Source organism: Episyrphus balteatus, chromosome 4 (genome assembly GCF_945859705.1).
Source record: "Episyrphus balteatus chromosome 4, idEpiBalt1.1, whole genome shotgun sequence".
Lineage (NCBI taxonomy): Eukaryota > Metazoa > Arthropoda > Insecta > Diptera > Syrphidae > Episyrphus > Episyrphus balteatus.
The window spans coordinates 44,323,645-44,351,024 of record NC_079137.1 but is presented as its reverse complement, the minus strand read 5'-3'; the positions used below and the strand labels follow the sequence as shown (position 1 = coordinate 44,351,024).

General features: G+C 31.9%; 2 protein-coding genes and 1 non-coding gene across 7 annotated transcripts in view; 1 reads left to right on the top strand and 2 right to left on the bottom strand.

Annotated features, from left to right (window-relative positions):
• LOC129920221 (uncharacterized) overlaps positions 1-27,380 on the bottom strand; it is a 48,182-nt gene that overhangs the window by 2,212 nt on the left and 18,590 nt on the right. For all 3 annotated transcript variants that reach the window (XM_056001475.1, XM_056001473.1, XM_056001474.1), the window contains exons 3-8: positions 24,273-24,874; positions 21,817-22,047; positions 21,291-21,452; positions 21,012-21,170; positions 20,723-20,956; positions 20,352-20,657 (exon numbers count right to left, since the gene is read on the bottom strand). In XM_056001475.1, the coding sequence (XP_055857450.1) occupies positions 20,352-20,657; positions 20,723-20,956; positions 21,012-21,170; positions 21,291-21,452; positions 21,817-22,047; positions 24,273-24,874 (1,694 nt within the window). The remainder of the gene's footprint in view (positions 1-20,351; positions 20,658-20,722; positions 20,957-21,011; positions 21,171-21,290; positions 21,453-21,816; positions 22,048-24,272; positions 24,875-27,380) is intronic.
• Positions 5,722-8,951, bottom strand: LOC129920224 (uncharacterized). 3 transcript variants are annotated; one of them, XM_056001476.1, is made up of 2 exons: positions 6,042-8,951; positions 5,722-5,987 (listed from the first exon to the last, which is right to left on the bottom strand). In XM_056001476.1, the coding sequence occupies exons 1-2, from the start codon at positions 8,336-8,338 to the stop codon at positions 5,765-5,767; spliced, it is 2,520 nt and encodes an 839-aa protein (XP_055857451.1). In that variant the 5' UTR covers positions 8,339-8,951; the 3' UTR covers positions 5,722-5,764. The 3 variants fall into 3 exon arrangements, with proteins under 3 accessions (XP_055857451.1, XP_055857452.1, XP_055857454.1); XM_056001477.1 differs by having other exon boundaries at positions 6,048-8,951; XM_056001479.1 differs by having other exon boundaries at positions 5,722-6,345; positions 6,421-8,951.
• Trnai-aau (transfer RNA isoleucine (anticodon AAU)) lies at positions 19,997-20,070 on the top strand. The gene has a single exon. It is a non-coding gene; the product is annotated as a tRNA-Ile (tRNA).

Below are 27,380 nucleotides of genomic sequence, written 5' to 3'. Positions count from 1 at the left end.
AAATTAAACGGGGAAATGTGTTCGGGAAAAGGGCTCCCAATCGAAAAGTTCTTAGAACATGAAAAAGCGAAAAGGGACCAAAATGTCTCTAAGCTTTTTGTTTGGAAACCTTTTCCCGAACACAATTCCCCGTGAGTTCTCATTTAGAATAGGGCTGAGTGTATGCTGAATAAATCACATTGAAAAATTATGGTGCGTTCTTGAAAAAAAATATGTTCCTAGTTGCAAACCAACTAACAACAAAGCCTTTTGGGAATCTTTACGCTACACAAAGCGTTTTTTTCAACAAAAAAAATGTATTTTAATTTTTTTAACAAATACAAAGAGCATGCAAAATAAAAATATAGTCGATTGAACTTCCATTTCAGTTTTTATAAGCGTAGATACAAACAAACATTTTAGATTTTTATAAATTTACTAGCTGACCCGGCGGACTTCGTTCCACCTTTTCTAGTATTTATTTCCAATTTTTGTCATCTCACCAAAGCCTGAATAAATAATTCAATCTTGTCGATACGACATTCGAAATGAGATAATTTGCGTAATTATCTCATTATCTCTAGTGAAAACAGCTTATATCTTGAGTTCTATTGATCGCACCGTTAAGATTGATATCTTCAAGCTGAGGATAAATGACAGAGCTTAAGTGCTTATATTCAGAAAGTAAATTTGTGTTAATTTAGCATAATCACCTTGATTGGAAAACTTGTGTTATTTAACCCCCCGAAAACCATATAAATCCGCGATTTAAAGCTGCCAGACTTTTGAATTCGTTAATAAAGCCCATAAGGCTATAAAACTGCATACTCAAATTTCTGTTATACATCCACTCCCAAAATTTTCTCTCTCTGGGCTTTTAGACTATATTGTTTTTGCCAAAGATACCAAAGATCACTTTCACATTCGCTTTCCCAGTTGACACCAAAGAATTCCAATTAACAAAACTGACCAAATCAACCACCAACCAATAACAAAATTTGTCAAATTAAACCTGAAAAAATACGCGCCTACTTGAGTATTGAGTCTGCCTGGGCTATACCCTTCCCCGTTTTCCACTAAATGTGATTTATTTGACAACAAAATGATCAAACATTCATATTTTTCGACAGAAAAAAACAAAAAAAACATATAGGTAAAAAATGTTTCACAATGATAAAACACTTTGGGCCCTATCGCGAATCTCCGAGGGGAATTTTGTTTCCTCGGAATATTTTTTTCCCTCGGAATTTTTTGTGCGATCCTGAATCTCTCTCGGAATTTATTTCCAGGGAGCAAAAAATCGTAAGAAATGATGTCTAAATTCCCCTGGAAAATTGATTGCCGATACCAATAAATTCCGAGGGAAACTTTTTATGATCATTTTCGCTCCCATATTTAAAACATGGGAAACATTTCGAGGGAAATTTGTATTCATGATAACCCCCTTTGATTTTCAACAAAAAATTGCGATTAAAAAACATTGGTTGGTTTTAGAATGTATGTATTTAGAATTATTTGTATTTTTCAATAGTGAATTATAAAAAAATTTAAAAAAAAAAATGTTTTCTCAGAAATAAAAAAAAAGTTTATGGTGGACCAACCTTACCATTTATGTGTATGAAAAATAGATGTTGGCCGATTCTCAGACCTACCCGATATGTGTACAAAGTTATATAAATCGGTCCAGCAGTTTCGGAGGAGTTTGATAACAAACACTGCGACACGAGATTTTTATATATTAGATTATTTTTATTATTATCAATTAACTTTTTCACATTGTCTTATTTGCCACTGAAATTTAGATTCTTTTACTGATTGGCCCGGCATACTCGTAAAAGCATATCTCATCCTAATTCCACCGGGTGTTGTATGATTTGACAAAAACAAATATTCCTTAAAAACTTTACTTTTAATAAAACAATAATCGCCATTCAATTCGATACGCCATTTGCTTTGTTCATTAGCATCATATCCTGCAATTCCATAACTGAACACAGAACGCCAACCATTACTGAAATTACCAGCTGGCGCATACAAATACTCGGTATCATAAGATTGACTAGAAAATAAAAAGCTGTGGTGTGTTATGTTAACATACCAATGACTTTCTGGTAAAGGATCTTCCGAAAATATGATATTGCGATGCGATATATCATATTTTGAGCTTAAATCTCCAGCAGTTAGATATTCTTGGTGTTCTTTGTTCCACAAACACACCGATGGCAAGAAAATTAGATTTCTAGCACAAGTTGGAAGATTGTCGATTATTTTTTCAACTTCATCTTGATGGGTTTTGTGAAGCTTTTCATATTCCCTATCAATACGGACTTCATTGAGAGCTAAGGCAATTTTAATAGTCACATTGGAATTTAAATCCTGACTTTTGTTCATCTTCCAGAAAAGTGAACTTATACCTTCTACTTTAAGTTGAAGAATTTCTTGGCTTTCAATTATTTCAAATATATCCTGAGAAGAGTTGCAACCGTAATTTCTATTAACAAACTCTTTTATTATACTTTCTGATAGCAATGGATCAAAATAATAAATATCAGCCATCAGATAATTAGATGTGTGTTGTTGAAAACGTTTGGTTGTATTAAAAAGCCCCAAAGTATAAGCTTTGAGTGTTGTTCTTAGTTCTTTGACAGTATTTTGTGAAGAAAGTTGCACAAAATAATCTACGTTCGGTTGGATTATTACTCCCGTTTCTAGTTTCGTAATTAAAGACATCATATTTTCTGGATCTTTTTTATTATAACTTGAGATTGGTATTTTCAGTGCTCGGGATACAACATCGATCACATTACTATCGGTTAAACTGTCAAGAAACGTAGTAAAAACTTCCTCATCTCTCAAATTCTCATACCCTTCAAGAACTATTTTTAAAACATCTTCAAAGTTTTTGAATTGCTTGAGTTTTTGCTCAATCTTTTCGAATCGTTTTGCTTTGATGTCTTCTATAATTTCTGATGCTAAGCCTTTTCTTCTGCCCGCCTTTGGGTTTGATTGAAGATTTTTTATTTCAGCTTCCACCGTATTGACATGAGTTGTTAGCATTGTCTGAAAGTCTTCACTGCATCCGCCTAGTTCCTGGATGCGATAAAGTTCAAATTCCGCTGATTTCTTTATTCTTTGGAATTTTCTTGAAACTTTAACGATTTTATCAGTTACACTGCCCAAAGTTTCAGCAATTCCCATTGCTGCAGTAATGGAAATTATGTCACCTTGAAGTTCAAATAAATTAATTTGTATATTTACGATATAAAGTTTATTGCAATCTAAAGACAAAAAATTGTCTTTTTCTCTCTCTGCCCATATTTTCAAAGCATCTAAGTGGTTGTCCATTTCTTTGCTTCTTCGCTGATAGTTTTTGAATTGATGTGCTTTGGTAATTTCCGATGGCGGCCATTTTTCCCTACACGCCTCTAAGCTTAAGTGTAAATCTTCTATTTCAAATTCAACCTCATTGAGATGATTTGTTACCATTGCTTGTGAAAGGTTACTGCATATGCGTCGTTCCTGGATTTCATGATGTTCACTATTCACTTGTTTCTTTATGTGCTGGAATTCTTCCTCAGTGGAAATTATTTTGTCAGTTAAACTGTCCAAGGTTTCAGTAATGCATGGCGCTGAGGTTATAGAAATTATAAAATCTTGAATTCCAAGTAATTTAATTTGAAGATTTTTAAGGTTTTCGCAAAATAAAAACGGTTTGATGGTTGTAGTCGTTTCAATATTTTTGCCAAAACTTCTATTCGCTTGTCCCAAGAAGAGACAAAACCACACGAATAAATAAAAATTCATCGCTCTAATAGAGAACCAGCGATGTTAATCGCGATGAGAAAGAATTCAAACTAACTACATCCAGTATCCAGAACAAATTCTTCTTTTTCTAAGATTTTAGATTTTGTGCTTTCTCTTTGTTTTGATGGTTCAATAAAATAAATTTCTGAGAAATATTTGACTATAAATGCCGTTTGAAGATCTCAGGTGTGCCAAATTCATTTTTTGTTTCTGTTCGACCTCATTAATGTTTTTTTTTTTTATTATTATAAATCTTTTAAAGAAAAAGACAAATCAAATCAAGTGAATTAATTTTATTTAAATCAGTAGTTAGTTTACGATGATAACGATAAATAGGTAAATAAATGTTGATGTTTTTATGAATATTTATGTATAAGACTACATGCCCGATTGTTTTGCAAAATATAAAATTTTATTAAATAAACTCTTGAAAAGTTCCACAAAATGAATATTAATATTGATAAAATGATTATATAGGTATATCATAAACGGTTTGCTATTTCCCTCTTTATCATCTGTATACTGCCCATAATCTCGTAAAGGCCCTAACTACATTTAGCTTACTTCTGAGTTATAGAGGGAAACAGTAAATCTAATATCGCAATTTGCATATAAAAATGAAAAAGATCAAAAGTACATTTTGAATTTTCTAACGTATTTGAAGACCTAGGATAAAAAAATAAATCAGGATTAATCAGCGATAATACCCTAACTCCAAATATGCAAAAAAATCAAAATCGAAAATTTTGTAGTTAGGGCCTTTACGAGATTATGGGCAGTATAGTCGTCAAGTGATGAGGGAGATTGTGAAAAAACACATATAGGTACATAGACATGAAACTTCAAACTGAAAAAAAACTGTGTTTGGGTGTTTTTTGGCGTTTTTGATCGGAGAGCTCTTCCGGATTACCAATTGAAAACGACATAAATAAAGTTTTGAACTGTCAAGTGTCAACTACGAGTACATCATGGGTGCGTTTCACACTCAGTTTGAAACTGCCGAATTTAGTTATATTTGGTTATTTTTGGTCAGAGTCTGTTCCCAACTTCAAAAATTGTGTAGAAGAGAGCGCTCACAAGAGAGTAAAAAATTTCCCCACCCTGACAAATTTAGCCCAAAGAATTTCTTCCGGCAGAAATATGAGTTCTGTCAAATGAAAAGTTGACGTATGTCAAACAAATAAATAAAGAAAACAAATCAAATTGTAGTGATTTTTAAATTGAATCGCGTTTACGTGTTTTTTACATTAAGAAAGTGTTAATGTATATCGAATTAAGCATAAAATATGAAATTGTGTTGTATAATGGAAATGGTGTTCAACTTGTTCCAGACTTGTTGGCAGTCTTTCGTAGTTTTATTTCCCACTGAGAGAATTCTCTCCCAACTCTCATTAATTTGACAGACTTCCTAATTTAGTACACAAAAAGTCTGGAACAGACCACAGACCTCATATGTATATGTAATTCTAAAAATTAAAAAAAAAGGTTTGCTCTAACTTTGTTATCTTTTTACCGACTTCCAAAAAGGAGGAGGTATTCAATTCGTCTGTACTTATTTTTTTTTTTTTTATGTTTGTTACCTCAGAACTTTGGACGGAGTGAACCAATTTTGATAATTCTTTTTGTATTGGAAAGCTGGTGCCAGTGTGGTCCCATTTCAATTTCGTTCATTTTGAACCATAGGAACTATGAGAAAAACCATTTAATACAGTTTTGGTCCATGAAAGCCGGTTTTGTATTTTTTTTTTTTTGATAAAAATGATTATTCTTTCAAAAATTATTATTAATAGAAGATACTAAGAACAAGCAATTACTAACCGCTTCGCTAAGCGTTTTTCTGAAAAAAATTTGAAAATACAAAGACCTTCCCCTATAGGTAATAGAAAGAGCATGTCGATTGAACTTCCCTTTCTTTTGTTATAAGCGTACAAACAAACATTTCGATTGTATAATGTATTTATTTTTATTATTTTTTATTAAATTAATTAACCTTTTCACATTGCCTTATTTGCCACAGACGTTTCGATTCTTTAACTGAATGATACGGCATCCTCGTAAATGCATAACTCATGCTTTTTCTATCGGGTATTGTATCAATTGCCGAAATCAATTTTTCATTATAAGCTGCACTCTTTACATAGCAATAATCGCCAATCAATTCGATTTTCCATTCACTTTCCTTTACGGTTTTATCTCCTGAAATCCTGAAATTGAATACATAACGTAATTCTTCGGTGAAATTAAAAGCTGTCGCATACAAATACTCAGTATCATAAGATTGACTGGAAAATAAAAAGTTGCTGCCAGTTTTGTTGACATGCCACTGACTTTCTGGCAAAGGTTTTTCCGAAAATATGATATTTCGATAAGATTTGCCATATTCTGAGGTTGAATTTCCAGCTGTTAGATATTGTTGTTGCTCTTTGTTCCACAAACAAACCGATGGCAAGAAAAATAGATTTCTAGCACAAGTTGGAAGATTGTCGATTATTTTTCCAACTTCATCTTTTTCGGTCTTGTTAAGCTTTTCATATTCCAAATTCAAACGGACTTCATTGAGTGCTGAAGCAATTTCAATGATCACATTGGAATTAAAATACGAACCTTTGAGAATTTTCCAGAATAATAAACTTATACCTTGCACTCGTAATTTAAGTATTTGTTGCATTTCAATGATTTTAAAAATCACTTTTGAAGAATTTAAATCGTAATTTGTATTAACAAACTCTTTCATTATACTCTCTGCTATAAATGGATCAAAAGAATAAATATCAACCATCAGTGAATTTAGAATTTTTTGAGGATTAAAGTTTTTGTCCACAACGTCATTAAATCGCCTCATAAAATAAGCTCTGAGTGTGTCTCTTAGTTCCTTGGCAATATTTTGTAAAGAAGATTTCATCAAATCATCTACGTTCGGTTGGTTTATTGCTTCCGTTTCTAGTTTTGTTATTAAAGACATAACATTTGCTGAATCTAAATCGTAATAAATTGCCATTACTTCTGCCAAAGCTCGGGCTGAAGAATTAATCAGATTAATATCGGTTAAACTGTCAAGAAATTTAGTAAAAACGTCGTCATCTCTTAAACTTTCATAAGATTCTTGAAATATTTTTAAAACATCTGTGAAGTTTTTGAATTGCTTGAATTTTTGCTCAATGTTTTCGAATCGATGTGTTTTGATATCTTCTATAGTTTCTGCTGCTAAGCTTGTTTTCCTGTCTGCCTTTGGGTTTAATTGAATGTTTTTTATTTCACCTTCGACCGCATTGAGATGGTTTCTTAGCATTGTCTGTGCATCTTTACTGCAATTGCTTCTTTCCTGAATTTGAAGAAGTTCACTTTCCGCTAATTTCTTTACAATCTCGAATTCCTTTAAAGTTTCAGCGATTTTATCAGTTACACTGCCTAAAGTTTCAGAAATTCCCATTGCAGCAGTAATGGAAATTATATCATTTTGAAGTTCAAATAATTTAAATTGAATGTTTACGAGTATAAGTTCATGGCAATCTAAAGGCAATTTGTCTCTCTGCCTATTTTGCCATATTTTCAAACTATGAAAATGGCTGTTCATTCCCTTGACTTCTCGCAGAACCTTTTTTAATTGACGTGCTTTATTGGTTTCTTCTAATGGTAGCTGTTCTTTCCTGCACGTCTCAAAGCTTGAGTGAAGATTTTCAAATTCAACTTCAACCTCATTCAGATGATTTGTTAGCATTGTCTGTGCATCTTTACCGCAATCGCCGAAATCATGAATTTGAAGAAGTTCATTTTCCATAGATTTTCTTTCAATCTGGAATTTATTTGAAGTTTCAGCGATTATATCAGTTATAATGCATGTACTATTTTCAGCAATTCCTAATGCTGCAGTAAAGAACATTATGCGATCTTGCATTGCAAATAATTTAGTTTGAATTTTTAAGAGTATTCGATTATCGCAATCTATAGATAGTTTGTATCTATTTCTATTTTGCCATTTTTTCAAAATATCTAAATAGTTGTTCAGTTCTTTCATATTTCGCTCATCCTTTTCCAATTGACGAGCTTTGATTATTTCTAATGGTAGCCCTTTATTCCTGCACTCCTCTAGGCTAGAGTGAAGATTTTTTATTTCAACTTCAACCTCATTTAGATGTTTTAATAGCATTATCTGTGCATATTTACTACATTCCTCTAGTTCTTCGTCTGAATCTTCTTCTAATTCTTCGTCTTTCACGTGTTTAATTATGTGCTGGAATTCTTCTTCTATGGTAGTCATTTTATAAGCTAAACTGTCCAAAGTTTCAGCATTGCATGGTAATGCGTAAATGGATACTATATAATCTTGAATTCCAAGTAATTTAATTTGGAGATTTATAAATTTATCGCAATCTAAAGACGGTTTGTCTGTTGTTTCAATATTTTTGCCAAAAGTTATATTTGTTTGTCCCAAGAAGAGACAAAACCACACGAGTAAATAGAAATTCATCGCTCTAATTGAGGACCAGCGATGTTGATCGCGACTAGAAGGAATACAAACTAACAACATCCAGAACAAATTCTTCTTTTTTAACATTTTACGTTTTGTGCTAATCTCTTTTTCTAATAGAAAAATTCTAAATATTCATTGTTAAACAGGTTTTTTTTGTAAAAAAAAAATGGCTAAGGAATATTTGACGATGTCTTTTTGAAGATTGGACGTGTGTTTTCAGTCCAAAATATTTTTTTTTTTTTTGATTTCGATCATTAAGTTTTTTTTTTTAATTATAAACAATTTTTAAACAAAAAAGGAAATAAAAACAAAACAAAATGAAGCGTATTAGTTTTATTCAAATGAGTAGATCATTTACATTACTAAATGGTAAAGACACTTTGACATGATTGATATTGATTTATGAATATTTCTCAAACTATATCTATTAAATGCAAATAAACATACATCTTTTTAAGATTCCGGTAAATTTGATGTAAAAATTGTTGACACAAAACCGAAAAGTCTTTGAACGTCTTCCGTTTTTGATTCATCTTTTCCTATTGTTTTTCCCTGCACGCCTTTAAGTTTGATTGAAGATTTTTTATTTCAGCTTCTACCGAATTGAGATGATTTATTAACATTGTTTTTGCACATTTTCTGCATTCGTCGAGTTCCTTGTGCTCCAAGTTGAGTTGGAACTCTTCCTCCACGGCAGTCATTTCATAAGTTAAACTGTCTAAATTCTTGTTATAAGTTAAACTGTCTAAAGTTTCAGCATTGCATGGTGCTTCGGTAATGGAAACTAAGTGATCTTGAATTCCAAGTAATTTAGTTTGAAATTTTTTAAGTTTATCGCAATCTAAAGACGTTTCATTTGTAGTTTCAATATTTTTGCCAACACTTATATTTGTGACGTCTTTACAGACCAATATCGCTTATACCAATTATGGCAAAAGCTTTTGAAAAACAGCTTCTGAAGAGACTTAGTAAAATCATAGAAGAAAGAAGGTTAATCCCAAATCATCAGTTTGGCTTTAGAAATAAACATTCCACGATAGACCGAGTTCATAGAATAACGGATGTAATAGAAAAACGCATTAGAAGAAAAACAAGTATGTTCAGCTATATTCTTAGATGTTGCTCAAGCTTTTGACAAGGTTTGGCATGAGGGACTTGAGTACAAATTGCAAAGGGATCTTCCCAGGCAGTACCTGCTATGAAATATTAAAATCGTACATCTCAGACCGATTGTTTGGAGTAAGGTACGATCAAGAATATTCGGAATTAAACTTGAAATATAGAAAAATGTACTGGTTACTTGGTAACAACTCTGATTTATCAAACCAAAAACAAAATAATGCTGTATAATCAAGTACTAAAGCCTGTTTTGACCTGTGGAATCCAATTATAAGGTTGTACAAAGAAAACAAATACTGAAATCATCCAAAAATTCCAAAACAAAGTCCTTCGTGCAATAGATAGTTAATGCATCTTGGTACATAAGAAATAGCGATCTACATCGTGACTTACAAATAGAGACTGCAAAGTCATACTAATTCTGAAATGGTATCCGTCTTGAATATAAGAAACCATGTTCGGAGATTAAGAAGAACCAAGCCTCCTGTGATGCTTTGAAACCTTAAAAAATATTTTTTGATGAAAAAAAAACTGAAAATATCTAACTTTTTTTTTGTTTTATCACCTTAAAAAACTGGAATGTACTTTGGACCAGACCTAGGGGAAAGTCGTCTAAAATGGCACCCTAAGGTAAAACGGCCCCCTGCTAGAAATCGTAGATTCGAATGCGATTCTTTAGTTTATCTGGCAAAAGCGACATTTACGAAATGTTAGCAATTTCAAGCCATTATTTGAAATATGACAAGTGAAACTGTCTCTAGCCAACTCAATAAGTACACCCGTTAAAATGTTGTGTCGGTGTAATTCATAAAATCATGTTTATACGAGTTAGCCCAGTGCATTTATAATTTGACCCAGCCAGCAGTTTTTACCACCCCCAATTTTTTTTTTTTTTTTGCTGAATATCAAAACCCTGTCTGTCAGTCTGTCTGTCTGTAAACGAAGCTACAGCCTAAACTTGGTATGTAGCGTTATTTGGCGACTCTCCAGAGGGGTTTTTGGAATTAATTTTTTTGGACCAAAAATAACGGTGCTTGTCATATACCGATTTTAGTAAAATTGAAATATCTCAAAAACGGCTGCAACGATTTTGTTTAAAAAACTCAAATGTTAGGTCTAAGCTAAGGTCTATTTTTTAATGAAAAAATTTTTTTTTGAAAATCATTATTAACGGTACCTGCCATAGAACCGTTTTTTTCACATCCGATTATCTCCGAAAGTGCTTATACGATTTCAACGAAATTTTTTGTGAAGAAGAATTTATATAATTTAAATATAAACCAAATTTCCAAAAAAAAAATTTTTGGATTTTTAAAAAAATTTTGAAAATTTTTTTTTGAAAAATCAAAATTTCGAAAACGGGACATTGATTTTTTTTGAAATATCGTTTTTAGATGTTGATTAGTGATTTCTACAAAATGGCATACCAATATTATTTTCAAACTTTTTTCCAAAAAATTATTTATAAAAAATTAGTTTTTAAAAAAACGGCTCTAACGATTTTGAAATTTTTTTGTCCAAAAATGCATCTTAATATATCAAATAAAAGTGCGTACTTGTTTTGTGGGGCAATTTGATTTCAGATTTTATTTTATTTTTTTTTTTTAAAACGAATTTTATTTTTTTTCCCCAAATTTCTATATAGTCTTAAAAATTTAAGCAACTTTAACTCTTAGAGCAAGTTCGTGCGACCCAGTCGTGCATTTTATTTATTTTGTCTTCATTGGTTTCGTAGGTATGTATGCTAGAGTGCGGTTTTGGATTGCAAAAACGTTTAAAAAATAACAACAAAGTTATTTTATATGTATGTATCGAGACATTTGTCCAAACGGGCGTTGACCCACTTATACGATTTTTTCTTTCACGTTTCTATTTCAAAGAATATTTAAATTAAAAAAAAATATCAATGACGTCAAACTCAAACAAAAATGTATCTTGCTTTGAAAGATACCTCCAATCTTCAATCAACACTGCTTTATAGTCAAAAAATCCTCAGCCTATTTTCTTTTCTTGAACACAAAAACCTGCTTAACCATGAATAACTGGAATTTTACCATCCGAACAAAGAGTAGGTAAACCTCAAAATGTAAAATACAAAAAGAAGAATTTGTTCTGGATGTTGTTAGTTTGTATTCCTTTTCGTCGCGATCAACATCGCTGGTCCTCAACTAGATAAAGAACTTCAGGAACTAGGCGAATGTAGTAAAGATGCACAGACAATGCTAACAAATCACCTCAATGCGGTAGAAGCTGAAATAACAAATCTTCAATCATTAGAAATTATAGCAGATATCAAAGCACGTCTATTCGTTTTTGATAAGTTCCTTAAAGGTTTAACCGACATTAATGTTATTTATTTTTCAGTTCGAGCCCTGAAAATAGTAATAGCAAAAACTCGCCATCATAATCTTGATCAATGGATCCGCTTGGTTAATATGCTAGAAAGAGTAGCAAACCAACCACACGTTGATGATTTTGTGAAATTTTCTTCACAAAATATTGCCGAGGAACTTAGAGACAAAATAAGAGCTTATACTCTAGAGCGATTTAATACTGCTGGCGAAGATGATTTGAATCGACATAGATTAAACAATCTGATATATTATATTTATTGGGTGTCTGATCCGTTGCTAGAGGAGCGCATAACGAAAGAGTTTGTAGATACAAATTACGGTAAGGTACCGACTTGTTTTAAGCATTCTAAAAATAACTGCACCAATCCCTTGACAATGGAAACAATTTCGGTTAAAAGTAGTTGTTTTTTTTTGCGATAAAGGAAAAAGTTTAGGATTCGTAATGCGAAACAGTTGGTCTCGCAATTCTGTCTGCACGTTTGTGTCTTTAGCTCGAGTTGCTATTGAAGCGATGTAGGTAATCGCATCAGAGACAATAGCATAACTTTGTAGTGAATGATTTTTACTTAATTACTGCAGTAGTTCTTGAAATGCATCTTGAAATACTCCCTCCTCTTTATGATAAAAGCCTAACTTAGGTTTGAATACATTCCCAACTAATGGAAAGACACAGCAGTTTGAATGAATCTTACATTTTCTTCCTGTAATATGAAAAGTTATTGAGAGAATATTTCTTCAGCGATTTCAGCCAATTAGAGAACAAAAAAAAAAAAAGTTCTTATGTCTGAACACCATTTCGGTTTAAGAAGCAAGTTAGACAGAGACACGGACATGATTATTCAGGGAAAAATTAGCTGGAATACCACAAGGCAGTGTTCTCGTTCCCATTTCGTACCTTTTTTAAACAAGCGATAAAGCATACTTTAGAAAGCACCATTATATTTCAATACTAACAGTCAGCAAAACGATTAAGGAATTGAATATTTAATTTGAAAATGATCTAAATAAGGTTACGAAACAAAAACATGGCAAATAACGCTTAAAGAATTTAAATCAGTCCGTATAAGTAATTTCTTTTTGCTGACGTACGTTTTTTTAGAAAATGTATTTAAAAAAACAAATACACACCGCGATTTTCTAGAATTCCCCATCCTAGAAACTCCTAACTATAATCATCTCAATGCTGTAGAAGCTTATTTACGGTTTGTATAAAGATCCAATATCATTCACCTTTATTTACCGTTATCTCCATAAATGACCTACTGATTTAAATAATAATGCGATTTATTTGATTTCGTTTTCATTCTCTATTTCTATTTTAAAAATTGTTTATAAATAAAAACAAACATTAATGACGTCAAACACAAACAAGAAAAGTACCTTGCACTGAAAACACACCTCCAATCTTCAATCAATTTTGCCTTATAGTCAAATATTCAACAGAATTTTTATTTTTGTTGTACAAAAAAAAACCCGTTCAACCATGACTAGCCGGGATTTTACCATTCGAACAGAGATAAGCTCAAATTGTAAAAAGCTGACTTTGTTGGGGATGATGTAGTTAGTTTTAGTTTGTATTCCTTCTCATTGCCATCAACATCGCTAGTCTTCTATTAGAGCGATGAATTTGTATTTATTCGTGTGGTTTTGTCTCTTCTTAGGACAAACAAATAGAAGTTATGGCAAAAATATTGAAACCACAGACAAACCGTCTTTAGATTGCGATAAACTTATAAATTTTCAAATAAATTTACTTGAAATTCAAGATGAAATAATTTCCATTACTGCAGCAATGGGCATTGTTGAAACTTTGGACAGTGTAACTGATAGAATCGCAGTCACTGTGGAAAATTTCCACCACTTAAAGAAACAACAGGATAGTGAACGTCAACAAATCCAGGAATCAGGTGAATGCAGCAAAGATGCACAGACAATGCTAAAAAATCATCTCAATGCTGTTGAAGGTGAAATAAAAAATCTGCAATCAAATTTAGAGGCGTGCAGAGAAAAACGGCTACCATCAGAAACAATAGCAGACATCAAAGCACATCGATTTGAAAAGGCTGAGCAAAAACTCAAGCAATTCAAAAACTTTATAGATGTTTTTAAAATATTTCAAGAAGCATACGACAGTTTGAGAGATAACGACGTCTTTACTAGGTTCCTTAACGGTTTAACCGACATTAATGTGATTGATTTTTCAGTTCGAGCTCTGAAAATAGAAATGGCAAAAAATAACGATACAGATCCACTAAAATGGATGTCTTTGGTTATGACACTAGAAAAAGGAGTAATAAACCAACCGAAGGTAGATGATTTTGTGAAATATTCTTCACAAAATATTGCCGAGGAACTAAGAGACACACTCAAAGCCTATGCTCTTGGGCGATTTAATACGACTGTGAGCGAAGATGATTTGGCACGACATAAACTAAAGAATCTGATGAGTCTTATTTATTCTTTTGATCCGATGCTATCGGAGAGTATAATGAAGGAGTTTGTAAATACAAATTATGCTTGCAAGTCTTCAAAGAAGATCCTTGAAACCATTGAAAGCCAAGAAATCGCTCAGCTAAAAGTGGAAGGTATAAGTTCACTTTTACAGAACATCAACAAAAGTCACAATTTAAATTCCGATGTGACTATTAAAATTGCCTCAGCTCTCCATAGACTCCGTTCGAATTCACGATATAAAGAGCTTAACAAAACCCAACAAGATGAAGTTGAAAAAATAATCAACAATCTTCCGATTTGTGCTAAGAATCTATTTTTCTTGCCATCGGTGTGTTTATGGAACAAAGAGCGACAAGAATATCTAACTGCTGCAGATTTAAGTTCAAAATATGACAAATCCCGTCGAAATATTGTATTTTCGGTAGATCCTTTGCCAGAAAGCCATTGGTATGTCAACACAATAGGCGACAACTTTTTATTTTCCAGTCAATCTTATCATAGTGAGTATTTGTATGCAGCAGCTTTTAATTTCACCCATGATTTGCGTTATGTGTTTAATTGGATTCCGGGAGATAATACAGATAAGCAAAGCGAATGGAGCATCGAACTGAATGGCGATTATTGTTATGTAAAGAGTGCAGCCTATAATGAATATTTGTTTTCCTCAAATCATACAACTCCCGATGGAAATAACTTGAAATATGCGTTTACGTGGATGCCGGGTCATTCAGTAAGGGAATCGAAATTTCAGTGGCAAATAAGGCAATGTGATAAAGTTAAATAATTAAGTAAAAATAAATAAAAAAAAAAGAAAATGATTTTTTATTGTTTTAATTTTTTAGCATTATAAAACTTAGTGTTTAATGTACATCAACATAAATTAAAAATTCATAGGTTATGTTCATAGAAATTTTTCAATTTGGCAAAAACATATGTTTTGAAATGAAAATAAGAACAAGTATTTTCAATTTTCTCAAACAATTACCCTTATTTCGGTTCCCAGTAGGAGTCGTTTTTTTTTATTACAAACGACAATTGTAATAGGGGTAAATATACCTACAGTTAAAAAACACGAATAGTATCTATAAATTAACGATGTTAATTGATATATGTCCTTTTTCTGTTAAAAATTGAATGTGTCTTATTATTCCTACGTGGGTCTATTTCGTTTTACCCGGACATTTTTTTTAACAATTTTATAATATCTAATGTTGCATTTTCAATATTATTATTAAATTAGCGAATATTACAAAACTTTTCACCAGATAGATACATAATGCTAATTCCTCTCCAAACAAATTGAAAAAAAATATATATATATAAACTTATAGTTAGTCATATACAAAAATCATTGTAGAATAGTACTACACGAAATAAAGAAGTTCTAAGTTCAAGAACCTGTTAATTGCAGCAAAACTAATATTTTTTTATGGGAAATATTTTTTTTAGGAATTGTTTTTGCTTTGATATGAAATATTAACTATAGCACTGTTGAGTGAAGATAATAGAGAAAAAATTTAATTGACCTATTACAAATTTCAGTTAGTACATTTTTATACCAAATTTAGTTTTTTCTATTAAGTACCTTTATTCCCAATTTATAGATGTTTAATTTTATTTTCGATTCAATTTTACAATTAAATTATTACTCAAAAACATTTATTATTGATAAAACTCATTGTGTGAGTTAGAAACCGGAAATTAAACAAGTTGTTAAAGTTCCTACATCATGTTTGCAGTAAACCCCACAAATTCAGCTCAGAATCAGAATATGAAGTAACTAAATATTTTAATGCTTGAAGTTATTGAAATTTTTTAGGAGAAATTATTATATTTTTTTATAATACACATGCTATGACTCTCAAAAGCAAGACCCAATAAGAAATGACTACCACACGCGTTCAAATAAAAAAGCAAAGTCAGAATTCTTCTGAATAAACAAAATCCAATGAATCTCACTCAAAACAAAAGTGAAAAATAACATATACACAACTCTTATGAACCAGTATAATTAAAACCACTTTACCATTTAAGTCACTCACACGAGTTCTATTCATGACGTCAAAAAATGTTAACAAAGAATAAATACGGTCTAACAATCCGTCTACAATCATCAATTTATGTAGAATTATATAATTAAACTAAGTTTTTTTAGTTCTTCTTGACCACAATTTTAATAAATAATAATAATAACAATAATAACCTGCCATGACTAACTGGAATTTCAGCATCCAAAATCCAAAACACATGAAGATAAGCCAGAAATGATTCGTTTCAGTGTATAATACAATCTGAACTTAATGCATTCAATTCAGTCTGTTGATTTTGTTGGCGTGATTAACATCGATCGTATAAGCCGGTTAAAAAATGCTACTTTATTATTTGTTCGTGTGTTGTCTGGTATTAACTAGAATCGAGATAAAAGCTGAAACTACTACTACAAGTACAACTACCGAAAAATCCCCTTCGAATGATGAAGATTTATTAAATATCTATCAAAAATTGCTTGAAGTTCAAGATGACGTCATTTCGATAACAAAGTCTATAGGACAAGGTGAGAATTTGGAAAGTATCATAGAAAAATTTAATATCACCAAAGAATCTTTTCAACAAATAAAACATGAAATATCACAGCACCTTGATCAATTCAACGTTTGTAGTGGAAGTGCCTTGGCAATGCTTAACAATCAGAACGATGCAGCAAGTGCACAGTTGGAAAATCTTCATATAAGTATAAAAGAGTTTGCAAAAAAGCGATTACCAGAAACAAAACCCGACATTAAAACACCACCACATCAAAATAGCAACTCTCAAGATGTTTTGCAAATCGTAGAAGAACTTTATTCAAGCTCTCTTGATAATATCGAGCTTTTAGCTAATTTAACCGAAAGTAACATTGATTTGGTTTACAATATTGTCCTATCTAAGTTCGAATCAATGTCAGAAAAAAATAAAGGCGATCCATATAAATGGATTCGTATGGTCAAAATCATTCAAGCTGGAGTACTTAATCAAGATCTTGTGGATCTTGAAACAAAGTCATCTGCACAAATTGTTGTCAATCAACTTTATAAACAAATCAAAGATTTTACTTTGAATGCATTATCAGAAGCTGCTATCAAAGGTGCTTTTGAAAGAAATGGAGAAATAGACAATTTAACAATGGCGGTCTATTTATTTGATCCTACTCTCTCAGAAAGTATCATGGAAGAGTTTGTAGACACAATCTTTGATGAGGTTTCGTTAAAGAAAATCCTTGATACTATTTTAAGTCACAGGTTTATCCAACAACGGATAAAGGGAATATCCGTGTTGTTCGGGAAAATGAAAGACTCTCTTCAAACTAATGATGATATCACCATGAAGATAGCTTCGGCTCTATATAAAATACATTCCTATGATGAATATAAACTTCTAAGCCGATCAATGCAAACTGCAGTTGAGACAACTATCAATATGCTACCAACTTGTGCTCGCAATTTATTCTTTTTACCTTCAGTGTGTTTGTGGAATAGAGCCAATGAAGAATATCTTACAGCTGGAAATTCAACATTAAATAATGATAACAAAAGGCGTAACATATTTACATCGGAAGATGTATTGCCAGGAAGTGATTGGCTTGTCGAAAGTATTGGCGATAATGTTTTATTTTCGAGTCGCACATATCCCAAAGAATATTTATATGCAGCTTATTTTAATCTCAATGATGACTTGCGATATTTATTTAGTTGGATACCAGGAAATAATACAGATAAACAAAGCGAATGGAAAATCCATTTGAATGATGATTATTGTACTATCCAGAGTACAAGCTACTATGAATATGTGATGTCTTCAAACTATAAGAGCCTAGAAGGAGTTGACAAGAATTTGAATTTTGTTTTTACTTGGTCACCAAAAACTCAAAATGATCAGCATCAGTTTCATTGGCAAATAAGAAAATGTGATTAGAAAAAGTTGGTAAATAAAAACAATACAAATAATGTGGCTACTTGTTATTAATTGATCATATTTTCACTAAGTATCTTCTTTGACTATGTGCTAATAGACTAACAAGACTAATGTGATGCACAAATTACTTCCGTTTACATATACTTTTCGATTTGTGGAGGAATACCGTGCGTTATATCTGGTAGTCCTGATTTTTGGCACAATTGTTCATGGTTATGGCCCAATGAACACCCTTCCTAAGTTATAAGACTTTTGTTAAGGTTTTTAAAGTAGAAAATTTTGTATGACTAAAACCACAGTGCTCAGTAGTACAATGATAAAACTTGGTATGAACTATTCAGTTATATCGCACATCAAAAATAGTAAGAGTTCATGAATGAATGCATTTTTTCCACATTGTTATCTTTAATTCATCTTTTAAGAGTTCAAAAATAAATTAAATTAACTGAAGAATAAATTGGCATTTCAAAAAGGAAAGCAGGAAAGTGCAAGCGATATTTTTAGAAAAATAGCCCTGCCTTGTTTTAAACCAATCTATATGCTTTAGGCTTATGATATATCTTGCTATGAACATATTTAATTGTTTAAACATTCTGTTCAACTTATAAAAGTGAGACAGTAAACACATATTTTTATCAAAATTGTTAAGGCTTTTTTGTGAAAAAAGCCCTATCTATTCATATTCTTTGTATGGCAGGTGGGTAACGTTATTTTTTTAAAATAAAATACCCCTCTAGGGAAACACTCAAAACACTTTACTCTCAAATTTGAAGCAAATCGCTTCATTAATCAAGATAGAAACATGCAGACATGCAGAAGTATGGGATGCAATTTTTTGCATTCAGCTAAAAGTCATTTAAGAATAGGAAGCAAAATTCTCAAAACGGATTTGTTCGAATTAAAAAATAAATTGTTTCTTAAATCTAATTTTTTGATGAAATTTTGGCAAGTTCATTTTTGAAACATCAGTCCGTTTGTGTACGAATGTGCACGTTTTTGCTCCTATGAATAAAAAAGCTTGGAATTTTAGGCCGTGTGTGAATTGCGTTAAATAGTAAACACCGTGTAAAATTTTTGACACTGTTGAGGTGAATACAAAATTTTCGGCTGTTAAAAATTTATTGGGCTCTGGGACCTGGTTAAATATGAGTTCAATTTTGTTTGCAGATGGTTTTATTTTGTTTTTTCTTTTTTAATTAAAATAAAAAATAATTTCATGGCAGAAAAGAGGTTAAGAAAAATATTAAATAATTAGCCATACAGCTGAAATTTTTTTGTTCACCTCAATAGTGTCAAAAATTTTACACGGTGTTAACTATTTAACGCAATTCACACACGGCCTTAAAACTATTTATTTGATAAAAAATCGTTAATTGGGGCGCACATAGAGTTCAAGATGCTTAAATTTTCAGAAGTGAAACAAAAATTGGTAAACAAATACAAAAAATTCCTTTTTTTTTTTTCTTTTGAAAAAAAAGAACAACTTCTTATACGAATTTGAATTCCAAACTGCACCAATAACATTAACCGGCAAGATCCACATTATAAGTCTCTTAACTTTTCTGAACTCAAATCTATTGGCGGAACTCGGTCCTAACATTTTGCATTATCAACTACCTCTAGCTTATGGACTTTCGGGTTCGTATTATTTTTCTTTATTGCGAAATAATGATAGGTAAGTGCATTTAAAAACATTCACTAGCATTTTTTCTGTAGCAAAAATGTAAATTTTGCTTAGCTATGCATATTTCAAATTTAAAGACATAATTCTCTTCAAAATGCTAAAATATTATTCTGGTACATTTTAAAAATAATTTTTAAAATCATTATTTCGAAACGATCTTCTAACACATAGAATTCATGTGGCCCATTAGCTCAGTTGGTTAGAGCGTCGTGCTAATAACGCGAAGGTCGTGGGTTCGATCCCCCCATGGGCCAAGAATTTTTTTTTTAATTTATTTTTTTTTTCTCTGAACAAAATAACTTAGAACCATATGTGGGGTTTAGCAGTGATTCATGAGGTTTTAATCTCAAAAACATTACAACACACAATTTATTAGATTTGAAAACATTTCGAACTAATTGATTATTCATTTATAGCAACTTTCATAAGAAATTTAAATGGGTTTTATACTCAATATCACTAATTCGTAGAAAAAAACACAATCATTTAGATTAATTTGTTGTTATGTTTTTCTGTATGCAAATAATTAAATTACCTTATTGTCGTGCAATTTTTCACAGTGTATCTCCGCAGTTGTTTGCTGTATAGTGGCATAGTTTGCATAAATCGGCTGTGGTGGTTGCTGCTGCATATTCGAAGGAATGTAAGAAGTTGGTGCTCCAGTTGCATAAGTTGCATATGGATGATTTTGTGCTGCAGCAGCAGCGGCAGCGGCAGCAGCTACAGCTGCTGCTTGTTGCTCTTGTGAACTTAAAGTTCGTGGATTTCGTATACTACAATGACGACGTGGTGGTTCGGGAGCAATTTTTTTATTTGCCATTGGACTTCCAGTAAGATAGGGCTAAAACACAAATAAACGAATAAATATTTTTGTATTGAAAAGTATTTGTTAAAACTACTACTAACAGAATTCAAACTGGAATTATCTGGACAAACTGCATATTCAACTGGTGTATTCATATAATGATGCTGTGCATCTACAGGCATATTTTGAAGTACTGCTCTTTGCAGTACTTTACAACGATCGGCGGCATTACCACGTTGGCGTGGCAATGTTCCTCCACCTTCTTCATACATAAGCTCTCTGGCTGCCTCATTGGTTGGTGTGATGTCGCCATCGTCATACGAACGGCGCCATGACTAAAGCATACATAATTATAAAAGTTCAACAATTACAAAAACAATATATTCTTACCATATTTCCAGGGGGATTACTAAGTACTCTGGTTCCTTGAGGTTGAGTAAAGTGCCCATAATCAGTGGTGGTATAGTGACTAAAAGTCAAATGGCTTCTGGTACTGTTGTCGTGGATATCTTCTAAAGATTCCAAGCTCTTGCCACGTGGCTGACGTACCTGTTAATAAAATTCAATTTATTTCATAATGTTTAGAAAAATGTATTAAATTAAAAACAAATATCAGCCCTGTAGTCCATTTAACTTTCCAATCGTTATGAGAAGAAAAAACATACTCACCTTAATCAATACCACATCATTACACTCGTGATTACTTCCTGTGCATGTAAAATAGGGGTCACTTATTCCATAACTTTTGGAATCATCCCATGAGACTCTTGCTGTTGGTATTATTGTTGGTGATGGCAACTGAGAAGGAGCTTGCCAAACCTTACGATATTCCTACAAATTGTCGTTCAAGTTCGTTGTGTTAAGAAAAAAATTATAATAAATAAAAAATAAATATAAAACAAAACAAACAAATAAAATCAAATTTAAAACTCAGCTTAAATGCAAATGAAATGGCGAAACAACTAAATACAAATAACAAAAAAAAAAAATTTTGAACAAAAATCCAAAGTACAAAATGATATGGAGATACATTTTTGTCCGTTCTTCATTTTGATTGATCTAATTTTGTTTGAGCAGTCGAGCCTGGTTCTATATGTATTTTTCTATATGTATTTTCTATATGTATTTTTCTCTTCTACATAGCTACTTCTACAACACTAGCTAGGGATTTAGTTTATTGTTGGGGATACTTTACCTGTTGTTGATATATTGATCCACCAGGATTCCATTTTCCACTGATAATGTCCTTTACACGTTTAATGGCAAGTAAGATTTTTTTCTGATGTCCGAGTTTCACAATTCCTATGTCTTCGAGATCTTCCCATGTGAGTTGTGTTACATCGCGAACAGTTTTATAATTTTGATCAAGCAACGGTTGTATGTATTCTTCCAGGCGAAGTAGCTGTAGCCACTCCTCAATAGAACCCTAAACAAAATGCAATGGTTTTTTTTAGACAAGTTAACGTGAAAAGTTTAGTGAAAGAAATGAGGAAAAGAATAATTTAAGTAAGAACGGAGCTTTGCACATAATGTCTCAATTGTATGCATTTCAGACTTGAAGTAATCTATACGACTTATGTATATCAGCATTCTGAATATTATTTTATAATCTAACGAAGAAAGGTCATCGACAGCAAAGGCACGTATATGGTAAGAGAACTTGATGCTAAATTATATGAAATAGTTTTTCAATATGAGGTGCAGGAGTACTACTTTCTCCAAAACCATTGCTAGATTGGTTGTACTTCTTGGTAAAATATAGGATCAGAAAAGTCAGAATGTCAATGACAATGGGAATATGGTAAGAGATGCGTAGATGGTGTTGAAAGAAGTTTTTGGAAACTGCGAAACGGAAAAAATATCTAAATCTGCTGACGATCACAACAGTTCATTGTGCTATATAAGATGTAAGAAAAGCGTTATCCATATTTAAATGGCATAAAGCTCAGTAGCTCAGTAGTACTGCAGATGGCATAACCGCAGCTGATGCACATGATTTGGTGTACATCAATTCATTTGAGCAATTTGATCAAAAGAAAGTATGTCCAATGAAACAGGGGATAGTATGTCCCATATACAAAAAGGAAGGAGCTCTGAATTGCGAAATCTATAGTGATTTTCTTGAACTTTGTCAACAACCTGCTCGGCTTTATCAGTTTCGTTTGAAAAGACAGAAAACTAAAATATTTTTACACTAAGATATATTTCATAATATTCATATTATTTCATATAAATCATAATGATACACAGTATTATCTCCTAATCAATTTTAAAAATTTCTTATGACAGATTAAATAGGGACAAATGTTGCTATCAGTAAGAAGAGAAGCACAATACAGTTGACACAGACAATATAAGAATTCCTAGAGAACTGGTCTATTTGGAACCTTTGAGGCTATTATGGCCTTTTTTAATGATCCAAGTTTGACTTCCTCTTACAAAGCTTAATCTTGTTTGTGGTGCAATGTGGAGACATTGACATGAACGGACTAAAACTGGTAAAAAAAAAAAAACATTTTTCCGAGTTATATTCAGTCTATTGTGCATAGGTAGACAGTGGAGAAGAAGATTTAACAAAGGGATCTATAAAAGCTTCACAGCGAAATCGACCTGAGAGTCTATTGCTGCGAAGTTGTGAAGTGATACATTTTACTTCGCTTTTACGCCTTATCCAGCTGTGGAAATGTTTATCTTTTATTTAAAACGTGACCAGTCTTTGAATCTAAGTCTGGCAGAAAAAATCTCATCTCAAAAAAGAACAACCTCAACTAACTTTATGTGCGCAATTAGAGACGGGGGAGTTAGGGATAAATTAGGCTCTCTGAAGAAGGCTGTTGGTTCAGTACGAGACTGACCCAAGATAGCAAGTGGAACCTTGGTAGCAATAACTTCAGACTCTCTAGTCAATAATAGCTAGCCCAATAATAAGAGCATGTTCATAATTCGTTTTTTTTGCTACAAATATGCAATAAATATTATTATATTAGCGATAGCAGTATAGTAAGTGCTGGAAGATAAGCAAGAGAAAAGTCTGAGATGTTTGATCAATGTCAATGCCTTGGCAGAAGGTTATAAAAAGTAGTCGGTTTCGCGTGCTTGCCAGAGCCAGACGATGACCATTCTTTTTTATACTGGTTTCCGCAACTTCGATGGGATGTGTTATGGGGCTGACCATCTTTGCCGAATGCATCACTATCAACCAGTATACTGTACAGGTGTAGGTACTTGTTTAAACAATACCGGTTGTTTTCTCAAGGTGAAAATTTGTTTGCGTTTAGAAGATGGGTCATATCATATTTTGAATCCTACTTCTCCTCTAAGAAGATTTCATTCAAATTTTTTCTCAAGAAATATGAAACTTCAATCACATGACCGAAATGAAATGAACCATCTATGAATAATTTTCAATGTGGTGACCGACATGACCGACCAAAGTTCTTTTTGAGAAAAGCAAAATATGAAAAAGGTTTTATAAGCTGTTATTTGATAATAGTCTGTGACAATGGCCATCGCAGAGATAAGTGACCTAGTTTTTATCTTATAAAACTATAGCTGTTATTATTTTAATTATATATTTCTTTTCCTGTTTTCAAACGAAAACAAAAAAACATGAATACAAAATACATGAGACACAAAAAAAACAAAACTTACCGGTACAAAATGTGGCAAATTATCCAACACCTGTAATTTATCAATTCGCTGCTTAATACGCTCTCGGTGGTGTGGATTCTTAATTCCTATAGCTGTTAAGTCTTCTGGTGTCATTCGTGCAATTGTTGGCAAATCATAACCAGCCGCAATAAATAGCTGCGCATATTCTTCATATTTCATTTCCAACAACCAATCAGCAATTAGTTCATCATTACGCTGCCGATCGACACTACCAATCGAACATGAACTAACACTACTGCATCGTGGACTAGACAATGGTCCGCCACCACCACGTATAGAAGCACCACCACCAGTCAAATATGATGATGCTCGCCCTGAATCTAAGCTAGCAGTCGAATGTCGAGATCCAGAACCAGCTGAACCAGACGATGAACCGGGACTATCACGGCCCGGTGATTGTGTTAGGTCAATGCCTTGATCTTCTTGCAATGCCAATTGCTGATGATAATAAACAGCAGCTTTATGGGTAAGTGGTTCACGCATTGTTGCACAAAATACCGGTACATTAGCATATGTGCCGGTACCGGCAAGTGTGTTGGGATTTTTTGATAGATTTGCCATTCCGTATTCGTTTAGTTCATCTGTGAAGAATAAACAAAATGAAATAAAAAACAAAATTGAATAAAATATAAAACAAATTAAAAACACAACAAACATAAATAGGGTGTGGGTAGTAGCAGAATCATAAAAATTAAATTTCCAAATCTTTATACTTTTGCGTAGGTCAGGGTGAAAGTTGTTGTTATCATTCGTCGCGTTCGTACATTTTTTAAGGAAATTGATTGGCAGTGGGAAGCCCGTTCTATGCATGTTCTTTAAATAGACTCCAATTTGTGTTCGTTGTTTCGTTTCCTTGTTTTTTTTGTTTGGTTCTAATTGTGTTAGCGATCCGTGTAAAAAAGCAATTAATTTGTCACAGAGCCACCTCCTTCTAGGGCACAATTATTATTCCATTTGAGGGTAAAATTTTTATTACACGTTACATGAATGTAACTAATAAATAAAAAATTTAATTATGAACGAAAAATATACATTTATTCGTCGAATGTTACGCTTAATGCGCTGCGACGACTATTTAAAACAGATTCATTTTACAACCTTAAATACAATTAGTTAGAAAATTTTTCTTCAAAAACACACGCTTTGAACATCACAAAGAAAAATATGTTTTACTATTTTATTGCCGTAGCATTTCGAAAAAAAAAAAACAAGACAGAAAAAGCTTGTAGGAATACATTTAAGTTCGTTCAATTACGATAATGTCAATTAGTTGTTGATGATCATGATCATCAAATGAGTAGACGTTATGGCATCTCAAGGTAATAAAATTGTTTGATTTGTTTCAATTGGATTAAGAGGGTGTAGAAATGCCATTAAATGCATTTGAAGGGATAATTCTAACATTTCAAATGCTATGGATTATTAAAATACCTTTATAACGGAAACAGAGAATGTATTTTTGATTTTTTTAGTGCATTATATTTAAGACCATGTGGTTTAAATTAAGAACAAAAATGTATTGTGTTGCTTTCTGTGAGTTGACGGCATTTATGTGAGAAAATAGAATTTAAATCAGATAATATTGACGCAGATAGTTTATTGTCATCTATGAGCTTCCTCGTTTTCGCTATAAAATAGATAGTATTAGAAACTTCAACCATTTACAGATTGTTAGAGCTTCTTATATATGAGAATATGTATGTGACTTATAAGTCTTATAAATCTACTAGACTACCTTTACGTCTATACGAGGTAGTAGGTGCGGTATAGGCTAAAGTGACAGTTGATTGTCACTGTTTTTGATCGACGTTTTTCATTATCAAAAATTATTCATTTTGTCTTAAGCGATCATTCAAAGAAAATTTCAAGGCTAGTTATAGTTATCACCAAAATGCACCATTTTCATTTCAGAGGCCCTGTAGAAAGCAATTGTACTTGATATCGAAATGAAGCTAAGGAGTTATAGTTTGCTAAAAAAAAATTGTTGATTCTAATAAGAACTTTTCTTAAAATCCAATTTATCATTTTACTGATAGAGATTGATTTAAACTCATCCTCATCCAAAAAAAAAAAAAAATGAGTTAAACTTATAAAACCATCAAAAAATTTTTTGTCAGCGTCCCCCTAGGTTAGGTTAGGTAAGGTTATATGGGCTTGACAGTTGATTTTGTCAGCGTCCCCCTAATTTGTGTTTAAATATTTTTTTAAATGTTTTTTTTTTCAATTTTTTAGCAATTTAATACTGATTAAAAAAATCAAATATTTTTTAAAAATCCAAAAATCTAGTTTTTAATATTTTTGATTAATTTTAATACCCTTTTAGGCCGAATCAAAATATCGATTTGGAACAAAAAATACTTTTTTTTTTGAAAAATAAATTTTGGGAAAACAGATGATTAAATTTCTTTAACATTTTGTTTTTAGATGTTGATTTTTTGTTTCTAAACACAATCATAGTTTTTTGTTAGGCTTTCATGAGTTCCATTAAAACGCTATTTATGTTTTAAATTTACCAATATATGTATGTCTTAGGCCTGGACTAGATCAAAACACAAAGTGAAGGGTCAATATAAATTTGTTTTTTAATGATGTTAATGGAATGTTGTATCAAAATTTGAAAGCGATCGGTAAAGAACTTTTTCGAGAATTGCTATTAAAAGCAAATGAGCATGAGACATACTAAACACGTAGCGTCCCACTTAAGATTTCTCGAGAAGAAAAGAGGTATTTAAAAAATTTAAAAGGATTTGAAAAAAATTTAGTTCTTTTAGCCCTGATTTTTCAATCGTCAGTTAGACTATCAAAAGAATAAAAACTGCCAAATGTCAATATAAAAAAAACTTTTATTCCTAGGAATAAGCTCTAACTGAGGTTTATCTGAGTATTGAAAAATTGGCTCTTAGAATATTTTACATATTCAATTGAAAAAAAAAAAAAAAAAAAAACAAACAAAAAACCACGCGATAAGAGATAACATCAAAAACTGTTAAAAGGAGCCATTTTCGATTAAGAATTAACATCAACAACTATTAAAAAGAGTCATTTTCGATTTTCTAACTAGAATATATCTCATAAACATGATGTGAT

What these genes read in the sequence shown, in the direction of transcription:
- LOC129920224 (XM_056001476.1), bottom strand. Translation starts at nt 8,338, where the DNA reads ATGTTAAAAAAGAAGAATTTGTTCTGGATGTTGTTAGTTTGTATTCCT. An exon ending in TCTTATGATACTGAGTATTT is followed by an intron (nt 5,988 to 6,041) that starts GTATGCGACAGC and finishes ATTCAATTTCAG; the next exon opens with GATTTCAGGAGATAAAACCG.